General features: G+C 36.4%; 1 protein-coding gene across 1 annotated transcript; it reads left to right on the top strand.

Moving 5' to 3' along the window:
* Positions 1 to 8,816: 8,816 nt before the first annotated feature.
* Positions 8,817 to 10,966, top strand: LOC107743369 (growth arrest and DNA damage-inducible protein GADD45 alpha-like). The gene is made up of 4 exons (XM_016556554.1): positions 8,817 to 8,978; positions 9,451 to 9,552; positions 9,648 to 9,864; positions 10,622 to 10,966. Exons 1-4 carry the CDS (start codon positions 8,938 to 8,940, stop codon positions 10,733 to 10,735), a joined length of 474 nt encoding a protein of 157 aa, XP_016412040.1. The 5' UTR covers positions 8,817 to 8,937; the 3' UTR covers positions 10,736 to 10,966.
* The last annotated feature ends 668 nt before the right edge of the window (positions 10,967 to 11,634 follow it).

Here is an 11,634-nt window from a genome sequence, read left to right as displayed (position 1 = left end):
AGAATCAATGTATAATTTATACAGTGAAGTGTATATAGTGTTTTATTTTTAGATTTGTTCATTCAATTTCTTGAATGCTTCTGCTAAATACACCTACTGTACCTGTAAAATAAAGCACAGTTTGTTTTATCTGTATGTGTATTTGTAATGTGTGTCTTTGTTCTTAATTTTTAATAACAAAGATAAAATAATGACAAAGATTTTTATCTTCACCCACTTTGGCCTAAAGGTCTGCCATTCTTTTTTTATTTTATATTTTGTTACCTTGCAAGGCATTGTTTTTAAAATAGGGAAATTAGTTTGGCTGTACTGCTCAGACAACTTGCAAAAGAGTAAAACCAACATGACAAAGAATCGTGATAAAATTGTGAATCGTGATTTTCCTGTTAAAAATCGTGATATGATATTTTTGCCATATCGCCCACCCCTATTTCAGGACATATTCAAACACTCTTAACAGCAGAAGTCACATAGCCAAGTATGACCTCTCATTAAATTTTAATTGAAAAATGAACACAATTTTAATTCTATAAAATGAAATCTTGAAGAGACTTTAATCTTTGCAGCCTGTGTCCAGTATAGCATGTAATCAAGAGGACATTAAAAGGAATCTGAAGCTTAGTTTGTCTTTCCAGCCTCTCCACCCTCAGCCCTGGCAGTAAGCGTTACAAGCCACTGATGCCATCCATTTGTCTCATGATGAATGTGGCAATCTTCCAGCCCCTTGCCTTGTCCAACTCATTTGTTATGACCTGACATACCGGCTGCTTTCCGCTCCATTCTTGCCAGTGGGGACCACAAGCTAAGTAGGATGAGAACTCTATAGCAGACTTTGTAGAAGAGAGGCTGCCAATTATTTTTGTTTTTGTTGTGTCAATGATACAAAGTTATTCTGTTGTGAACTGTCATCGGAGCCATCCTGCAATAATCTACAAGCTCTCAACTGCAGTTTCAGTGTTGAGGAAGCCAGAAAACCCTGACCGATCAATGTTCAGAGAGGGAGAAAAGTTTCTCAGGAGCCATAAAGGTGATTTGATGCTCATCATTCCTCGAGCTTACATAGACAGCTCGAGAAAGAAATGTTTACAGCTGTCTTTAGCTGAGGGTCCAGTCAGAAGATCAGCTCTCTCATTCCTCAGCTAGATAAAGGTTACATTGCTTATATTAGCTGGAGGAGGCTGTTTAGTCGTGGCACCCTCACTGTTAGTCCAACGCTCAAGCATGAATCACGCACTGTTGCGACAACAAAATTTGTCACCTTTTCAAGCAGATCAATGATAATTACCTCCCTGACATGAGTTCAGTTATTACTTTACAGGATCAAGGACAGAGAGGAGGGAGGGCTGGGGGCGATAGGCAGAGTCTGATCGATACTCTCTGAAATATGGCTGCTACAGGCCTCAGCAGCTCAACAAACCATTACAGTCACTGTTCTCCACAGCTTAGTGACTGGATCTGTTCTGAGTCCAGCTGTCTCTAAGCTTGCTGCCGCTCTGAGAATCAGACAAACCATGGATGAGGAAAATGATGTCTCTTCTGGTGTTTACAAACCTTTAATTGGGTTTTGTGCCAAAGAAAGGACCCTCGATCTTGTCGTTTAACTTTTAATGGGACAGGTCATACTGTCAGGTGTCATAAGCTGAAGATAAATTATGAACATTCTTTTTTTTTTTTTTTTTATTAATAAGGTGTAACAAGTTGTTAAGCCTATTTGTGTATTTGTTGTTGTTATAAAAATGCTTTTTCAGCTTAATACCCATAAGCCATTCAGTTGTTTCCCCCTGAAAAGTATCAACATATTGTGGCACTGAAAAGGTTGCTCTGACTCCACAACATTGGCTCTACAAATTGCGTGAGAGATCAATAGCAGATTCAGGAAAACTGTAAAAAAAAAATTAACTGTATGGTTTTATTACAATTATGTGCAATTATGTAAACAATTATGTTTGCAGAAATTACACTTCACTTCAAAGGTTTTTAGTCAGTAAGAATTTCAATGTTTATGAAAAAAGTCTCAGCAAGGATGCAGTTATTTGATCAAAAATATAATAAAAACAATGATATTGTGAAATATTATAATTATTGTGCTACAGGGAGACAGGAAGAACAACTAATTGTCTATGCAGTGGCAAACCATGTGTAACCACATGTCACTAGGTGGAAGAGTGACCACGTGTAACCAAGTGCCTTGGTGAAAAAGTGAAATAACATCTCACAGCAAAAACTGTCAAATCAAATCTGGTGAAGTCCATGAGCACAAGATGCTCTGTAGTACTTAAAGTAGCTGGTGGCCATATCTCTGGCTTGCTTATTTGGGGTCTAAATGACAATTAACTTTTTAATTATCGATGACCGCATTGACTGACACCATAAGATGAGAATAAAACTTCAGCTCAGTTAAGCTGGATGATGGCACTATGGTTTGCTGCTTTACAGCTGAATCGCATCTCACAACATTGACACTGGTATTGAACTGAACTGATTCAAAATTGAACGGACTTGGGCTGAATATGACATTGCTGTCTTTATTAGAACTGCTTATAGCTGATTGATTAACTTCACAGTTATTGATCTGAACTGACACAATCTGTATTGTATAAAATGTATATACACATACATGCAGAAGTTTGGGATCAGTGAGATTTTTTATGTTTTTTAAGTAGGATTTATTATCAGTGTTGGAAACAGTTGTGCTGCTTAATATTTTTTTCAGGATTCTTTGATTAAGAAAAAGTTAAAAATGAACAGTATTTATTCAAAATAGAAATCTTTTGTAACATTCTACACTACCGTTCTGAAGTTTGGGGTCAGTAAAATTAACCTTACAAGCTAACAACTGGGGGAAAAAGCTTTAGGCTATCTTTCTAACTTCAAGTATTGCAGCATCCTTTTTCCTAAAAAACTGTTGCTAAGACTCAAAATACATTGTGTTTTCATAGATGGCTTGGCATTTAAATGTGACATCACTTTGTAAGCTCATAGCATCACTAAACTTGTATATTGTTCTGCAAATTATATGTAAATAAGACCTTTGTTTTAAGGAACAATAGAACTTAATCACTGCTCTAACACCCTAACAATACTTGGACACAAGTCATAAGCATATCCATATGGTCAAAACGCATGCCGACATGATCCTACATAAGAATGAAAATTAAAACCACACTTGCAAATTATTCTCAATTTGGAGAATATCTTAAGAGAAATCTTAAGAGATTTTCTGTTTAAGTTTAGGAACATTGAAGAAGACGGATGAATGAAATAGGCCAGTTGCCTTTTTCAGAATCTCCTGTTTCCCAGAGTTTTCTGATTCAGAGCTCGGTGCAAGAGCATATTTTATTTTTAGACTCCCACCTCAACACACACAGTCCCTGTTCTCAGACATGCTCCACAGAGTGAGGTCTCTCTCCCTCTCTTTATTAAATGACCTGTCTGCCTGTTTTTGCTGTCTGTCCCTAGTGGCGCTGTATGTTAAATTCTATCATTAAAACCCATTACTGAGCTATCAAAACCCTCTGTAATTCCAGCTAATGACCTCATTTCCTTAAGTGTCACCCATGTCAGTCAGCGCTGGGGCCACTTGCTCTGGCAGGCGCTCAAAGTAGTGTCACACAGTTACGGGACATCCCCCACCCTCCTTTTTTTTCAGAAAAGAAAAGGAAAAAAAGCTCTTAGAAATCAATGGTGGTGAAAAATGACAAAAAGCGCAGTGGCATGGGACTTGAGCCCACGTGTTCTGATATCCTGATTGACCTAATAGGTGCAGTAGTCAAACTGGGGACATCTTGTAAATAGTTGTAAGCAGTTTGAGGAGAACATAGGACCTTTTAAGAGGCGAACGGATGCCAATTCTCGAGTGATTATTGCAGATCTCACACGTGCCAATCACAATTCTCCCATTTTCAGAAGTCGCTTGGTAATGAACGTTTAAAAACATGCAAAGTGGGGATAATGACACACATCATTTCCCAGCTTAATCTTCATCAGGCTCCTCCTCTTCTCTATGATTTCCCCTTTTTCTACACTCCCAGGCATCGTCCTCTCAATTGGAAAAAGGACCCTAAGGCCACTGGAGCACCAAGCCCCTGTTTCTTCAAGGGATGGATAATTGACTCCCTTCGGTTGGTAATTTATCGCTTGCATATGCAGCTAATACATCAGCAGGCAAAACAGTGCTGACCTCCCAACCTTGTCCAACAACTCTACCACTGCTACCAAAACAAGCACACATGCCCACACACACACACACACACACATGCACTTTCGGCCCACACCCCCCTCAATAAAGAGCCAGGAGCCTAGATGTGAATTGGAGAGGGACACAACTGACAGGGGAAAGGAAATAAAATGATAGATGGGGTGCATTGTGGCATTATGAATGAATTATGCTGGCCAAATACCTTGAGCAGAGCAGTGTGTCAGCCTGTGACTATACTAATCTTAGAGGAAATATGACTGTCTCTATATTAAAGAGTGTGGTGCAGGGTGAGCTGGTGATTAGTTGAGCAATCAGTCCATTACGAAGACATAACTTAGATGGCATTATTCAGTGGCCACATTTATCAGTCTCACACTGTATCATACTCAGCAGTTGGCTTGTTGTTTTTGCTGTTTCTATCAGTGGGTATCAGTATTGTCTGTCACCTTCTGTACATTCACTGTGTTTGACAAGGATTCATCGCCATCTTCACTCGAGCTCCATCTACCTCCCGAATCATCATGACGACAACACGATGTAAAACACATTATTATGAACACTTAAGTAAATTTAAACTTGATCTGACACATATGTCTGTTCACTATATTCTTTAAAAACCCAGGAGAAGCAATTAAGCATCTCTGTAACCAATGGGTCTGAATAAATGTGGTAATACAATAAATGGTATTATTAATGAAAATGAAAAGGAAACCTGAAAAATAGTATTGAAATATCTCCTCCGTTTTATCAAACTATAGCACAGGTCATTTCAAATCAAATGTCACTGTACTCTTTTGTTTTATCACTTCAACGGGGATTTTAATTACAGCTATAGCTGTAATAAAAGTTCAGGCTAAAATACACTGATGAAGAAAGAAAATGGGTTATTTACACAGATATACTTGACTACAATAAAAAATTACAGTTGTTTGTTGTCAGATGCTTTGATTCAAATTTTAAGGTGCTTTAACATCTGAATGACTAAAACAAATATGTGACCCTGGACCACAAAACACTTAAGTCGCTTGGGTATATTTTAGCAATAGCCAAAAAAACACTGTATGGGTCAAAATTATCTATTTTTCTTTTATGCCAAAGATCATTAGGATATTAAGTAAAGATCATGTTCAAGATATTTTGTACATTTCTTACCGTACATATATCAAAACTTAATTTTTGATTAGTAATATGCATTGCTAAGAACTTCATTTGGACAACTTTAAAGGCGATTTTCTCAGTATTTTGATTTTTTTGCACCCTCAGATTCCAGATTTTCAAATAGTTGTATCTCGGCCAAATATTGTCCAATCCTAACAAACCATACATGTGGTCCAGGGTCACATATAAACTCTACTCTGACTGCTTTCAAGACGGGACCTACAAACTATAGTGTGTGTATAAATAATTACAAATTATGTCAGCAATGCTATTAGAAATACATTTGATTTCATTTCTGAAATGCAATTGTAATTAGAGTAAATAATAGCATGTAAATATAATAACTCATTTCTAAATACGGTTCATAGCTGTATACTCTGTTAAGATAAATATTACATAGAAAACCCCTTCACATGAGACATTATTTGTATAAAAATAAAATACAAAATCATGCCTGGCAAAGTGCACACATTATAAATTAGGCTACTAGTTTATTAATTATTGGTTATATTAGTTATGTTATATTAGTTATATTAATTATAGATATAGTTACACAAATTATTAGATAATTTGATCAATTTGGTAGCGCAATATCTTCTTTCTTTTTTTTTTTTGGCATACAGTATTACTCAATTCATGAGATTTCATGTCTGATGTCGCATCAATGTTTATTAATCATGCTGGGCAACCTGAATTAAATTCATTCAGACAAAATTAATTCAGTCAGACTAAAATGCATGTTAAAGGCCTCCATAGCTCCCGATTCTCTTCATTCCAGCGTGCTCTGACAATGCTCAAGCGTTATCTATTCATTTGGTTAGGTTTTGACGCCATCTGCTGTTAAATTGTAAAATCGCAGGGGTCAACCAGATATTCTCAGCAGTTCTCTGCAATTGTTTTATTGAAAAAACACACACAACTTCACTAAAAACCATAGTTGTGTGTGTTGTTTTTTTTTTTAACACTTCAAAGTTGGAATGATATTTTATTTAGCCTTAAAAAGGTTGTGAGGAGAGGCAGTGAAAGTCTCATTTAGATCTGGTGATTTTGTTCATACGTTCTTTGTTTAGCTCACATTTTAAATAAAATGGTCACCTGTAGTGGGAAATCTACTCACCCTCAAACAAAAGTTGATGTACTTCACATATTTACAATATTTTGAGGGAACTTGCATGTATACGTTTTTAGGTGTTAGCTTATGTTTATGTTTTAAAATGTTTATGTATGAAATTCATTTTAATTTAGGTTTTATTACCTTTTTCATAATCTTTCTGTCTATAAATGTCAAGTCAAGTCACCTTTATTTGTATAGCGCTTTATACAATACTGGTTGTGTCAAAGCAGCTTTACAGTGTCAAACAGGAAAATTGTTTGTCAATAATGCAAGAAGACAATAACAGAGTCATTTTTCCAGCTAAAGCCAGTTCATTGACGATTCAGTGTAAATGTTTGTATCTCAGGGTATACGTTGCCCTTATCGAGATTTTTTTCACATACAGACTCTGTGGTCTATAGTCTTACTTTGTGGGCTGTTTTAGAAAATCAGTTCAATACTTAATAATCTTAAATGAAAATGTATAATTAATAATTTATTGATTAATCATTTGGTTAGCTATATTTCATTTAGTTTAAGGTCAACAATACATGGATTTTTCCAGGCAGTTTGTGTCAACACTTTCTATAGTAGAAGGAAGGTACAGTGTCTGGCAGTAAGATTTCACAACAAAAAGACTTTACTTGATAAAAAAGCATGAGCCACAAGTATTGAGCAAAGGCTGTGAATACTTATGGACATGTTTTTTTATTATTTTTAAATAAATTTGGAGAGATTTCAAACAAACTTCTTTCACGTTGTTATTATGGGGTATTGTTTGTAGAATTTTGAGGAAAATAATGAATTGAATCCATTTTGGAATAAGGCTGTAACATAACAAAATGTGGAAAAAGTGAAGCGCTGTGAATACTTTCCGGATGCACTGTATCAACCAGACGTCAGAAGGCATGAAGTAGATTGTGTACAACAGGTTTATCAGCAAAGTTTTGATCATGTTGATAATTAATAGGCTCTAGAAGTTTGCGCATCAAATAAGATACAGCAGGTTAAGATATTCATAAATATACATTATGCTTATTGTTTAACAGAATTTTAAGTTATGAGTGAATAAAATGTTTCAAAATAGTTTAAAATAAATGTATACCCCAAAAGGGACAACGTATTCTGGGGGATACAAAATAAAAATAAAAAATAAAAGTCACATTTAAAAAAATTTTTTAAAAAGCATCATGAAATTGTATTATTTGTGCCCTAATAAGATGGAAAATGGCAATAAATAATTTTTCTGATGTCTCTTTATGATCTTGCCCTTTTTAGGGATATAGGCCCGTTGACTGCCCAGCAAACAAACAGTACAAAATATTACTAACATTATTGTGTTACTTTCATAAAATTTCAAACTTCACTGATATAATTTATCATGAATTAAATGTACCTCAGAAAGTCCTGTCCTACTGGTCTGGAATCATGTGGTCTGTTGACACACTTCACTTTATGATTTGGTCTTTATTGCGCCTCAATATTTTATGTACTTGATTGTTCTATACAAACAAAAACATATCAGGTTTATCTTTTCAAATCAGAAGATTTGGTAGGAGATTTTGGCAAGACTGTTGTATACAGGGCTCGAAATTAACTTTTTTACTTTGTAGCACTGGTGCTCCCAACTTCAAAAAATACTCTGATCGTTTTTAGAGATATGAAAACAGGTCGCACGACAACAATTATATGCACTCGCAGAAATGCTCCCACATATATTTTGAGGTCGCACAGATCAAATTTCGGGAGCATATGCGACCAAAATGGTCGCAATGTCGAGCCTTGGTTGTATACCTTAATTAGAAGCACTAAAGTAAATACTGGAGCAATGTGTTAATTTGTCCTCAGGGTGTCACTGTTGAGTTAGTGATGACAGCAAACAGAAATTGTAGCAAAGGGCTTAAAGCACAGAAAACAGCGGTTTGCATCATGTCATTACCTACAGAAAACCTCAGAAATGTCCATACTGATGATCCACTAACACGATTTCGCTTGTGTGTTTCAAATGTTTTTTTAATAAGATGTGAAGGGTGTTTATGAATTTATGTATAATTGTATTATTTATTTTACATGTTACATAATTATTGTGGTTGAATATCAGTTGGGTAAATCCCCTGCTTCCCTTTGCTCTGACATGTCACTGCCAAGTTTGCCAGCAAGGTTAAAAACAACGTCACCCAACGTGACTGGCTACGCCCTGCCCCTGCCAACTTAGACGGACGAATGAGAATGGCCGACTTTTGCTAGTACAGAGTGATAGCCAATCAAAATGTTTTTACTTATCTTGATTTGCATGTGTCCAATAAGGATTATCGTGCAGATATTGCTCTCTTTACAGCTCTCGGGGAAATTAAATCTAATGTGACTCCTCGTAACGTCAGATTTACCCGGTGACAGTCAGAGAAAGAAGACCTACGAGAACACTTGTGGATTTACTCTTGTTTTCAAAGGAAAGTTATTCAAGTCCGTGCTGGATTTTACGTGCAACATGACATTTGAGGAACTTAATGGAGATTACTCTGTTGAAAGGTAAATATGCAAATATGCTTTTATTCGGCAATTAAGCCATATAACATTATTATAGTCATTTTACCAATAAGTGAATAATAATGTGCGAATCCGGAAAAAAACATAGTGATTTTTGAAATATATAGTAATATTTCTGTTTATTGTGGAACAAATGAAACAAAGACATAGCAAACACATACCGGGTAAACTGTCGGCTGCACAACATCGGCTCACGAGACCTTTTATCGGTCTAAGGTCTATAAAGTTTTTTGTAAAATAAGTTTTTCTTATATTTTATAGGCTTATATAAGACGAACGTAGACAAATTACTCACTCAAACACTTATATACTTAAAACATGAATTACTGTAATAGTTTTCAACCGCCGCAGTTTAAATCTGTGCACGAGCCGTTGCCATCCAAAAACGTTCAATGTTCTGGACTTTATTAATGTTTTATTACTTGATTATTCATCCAAATTGTGTTTTTTACAGGATGGATTCTGTGATTAAAGCTCTGGAGGAGGTCCTGCGCTCCGCGTTACCGCAGGGATGTATTACAGTCGGGGTCTACGAGGCTGCAAAGTCACTCAATATGTAAGTTTACTTTAGAGGCTTCCAGTGTTATTGGTTTTCAGTGTAATTGCAACAGGTGCAGTGAAACGAACAAAAATCTCAACTCTTCTATTTAGGGACCCTGATAACGTGGTGCTGTGCATCCTGGCCACGGACGACGATGATGTGAAGGATGTGGCGCTTCAGATTCACTTCACTCTCATTCAGGCTTTCTGCTGCGAGAACGACATCAACATTCTGCGCGTGAACAACACGCGTCGCCTCGCGCACATCCTCGGGGGCGCGGGCATACACGGCAGCGAGCAGATGGATCTGCACTGCACCCTGGTCACTGTAAGTGTTAACAATTAATTCTAACTGTGATTAGAATCTAAATATGAATCCAAAGCTAAAATAGGCCAGTAACCAGCACGTGAGCCATGTCTTTTAGTAAGTTGTCAGGACATGTCCCGGTGTACCTGCCAGTGCATGACACCCACATGCACATCCTGCTCTGTTCTTATTCTTATGCAAATAGGAGTTTCTTCTCTTAATGTTCCATGCTTCTATTTGCATATAATTTGCTCCATTGGAATCAAATGAACAGGTGCTTCAGTATTCATCATTCTTATAATCTTTCAAAAGATTTTATATACTCCATAAGATGCATTCAGTAAGATTTGCAAACTCTCAAAATCCCTTCGGACATTTGAATTCATGGCCATATACTGCAGTTTGACTTCACTTTTATTCATACTCGCGTAGTGACCATAGGTCCTCTTTTTCCTGGACATGTCCTGGCTGGGATTTCTAAATAGTTAGATTTAGAAATCCCGGCCAGGGCATGTGCAGGAAAAAGAGGACGTTATTTATGGTTTGGGAAATCAAGGTGTCAGACATATTAATGGCCAATAGTGATATGCAGAGATCAGGGTGATGATGGCTGATAAAATGTTGATATATTCAAAATTCACAAAAAATATTTAAAATCATATGTGTGCCTTCCAAAGACAAGGCTGACTGTAAAGGACAATGCTTAATGCTTTGAAGTTACTCAGTTTTAGCAAACACAAACAGAATGTAATCCCATCTCTTCTTCTGATGTTCACAGGTTCCACATGCATCCACATGGAAGAACCCAGCTATGGGAAAAGTGAACCGCTTCTGCAGAGAGAGTCGCTGTATGGATCAGTGGGTGCCCATTATTAACCTTCCAGAACGATGAGGACAGCTAAAGACAAGGGAAAACATGGATAAAAATATCTAGTAAAAATTATGAAAGCTAAAAAAGGTGATCACAAAAAGGACTGATAGTCCAGACTGGAGGAACTAGGGACTAAGCTACAGAATAAACTGGAGGAGGAGCACCCTTTTGCAATCTGAGATGATTCAGCAGTTTTTGGCTTTGCTTGTGGGACTTTTTGAGGACGTCACATGAAGCTAATTGTGAATGGAAGTGAGCACCTGAGTATCTTGTGAGATAGTTTATTGGTGGGGTGTCATAAAGCACTTCAGTTAATTACAGGATGAAATATTTCTCAGGCAACACAATATCAGAGGTGATATTTTTTAAAAGAGGCTGCCCTGTTCTTTGTATTTTTTGCTATCATTTTTGAATAGTATACTATTAGCACTTATTAATGTTGGAAAATATATTATTTTAAAGGGACGTGCTATCACAGTATCCTGTAAGAACTTTTTTTTTTTTTTTTTTTTACATAAGTTAATTGTTCTTTTGTGGTCTTTAAATTATTTATATTTAATTTAAAGAAGTATTTATGTAAAACATTTTATACTATTATATTCAAATGCTAAATGAATTTTGTGTTGTAATAAAAGTATTTTTGAACACTACATGGTAGTCATGCGGGTTATTCTGTTAGAGGTTTCTGGAAAAGCAGAGTGGACTAGTAGAATTAACCTGACAACACCATACACCTCTCAGATCAGCAGGGTCACGCTGGACTCAGTGGCCTTCGTGACTCCCTATTACAGACCAACAAAAGCCATCCAAGCCTTTCTTTTGTCCTGCTTTAGTTAGCGTAACCATTGCATCTATTCATCAGATTCCTTTTTCTGCTGAAATGAATTGCTCAGGTTCAGTTTAATGTATGCTTGCTTGCG

The sequence above is a fragment of the Sinocyclocheilus rhinocerous genome, unplaced genomic scaffold (genome assembly GCF_001515625.1).
Source record: "Sinocyclocheilus rhinocerous isolate Xijiao unplaced genomic scaffold, SAMN03320098_v1.1 scaffold1458, whole genome shotgun sequence".
NCBI lineage: Eukaryota > Metazoa > Chordata > Actinopteri > Cypriniformes > Cyprinidae > Sinocyclocheilus > Sinocyclocheilus rhinocerous.
This window is presented reverse-complemented; position numbering and strand designations above follow the sequence as displayed.

Excerpts from the sequence above, each read along its gene's own strand:
- LOC107743369 (XM_016556554.1), top strand. The coding sequence starts at position 8,938 with ATGACATTTGAGGAACTTAATGGAGATTACTCTGTTGAAAG. Across the intron at positions 9,553-9,647 it reads GCTGCAAAGTCACTCAATAT|GGACCCTGATAACGTGGTGC; the intron begins GTAAGTTTACTT and ends TCTTCTATTTAG. Across the intron at positions 9,865-10,621 it reads TGCACTGCACCCTGGTCACT|GTTCCACATGCATCCACATG; the intron begins GTAAGTGTTAAC and ends TGATGTTCACAG.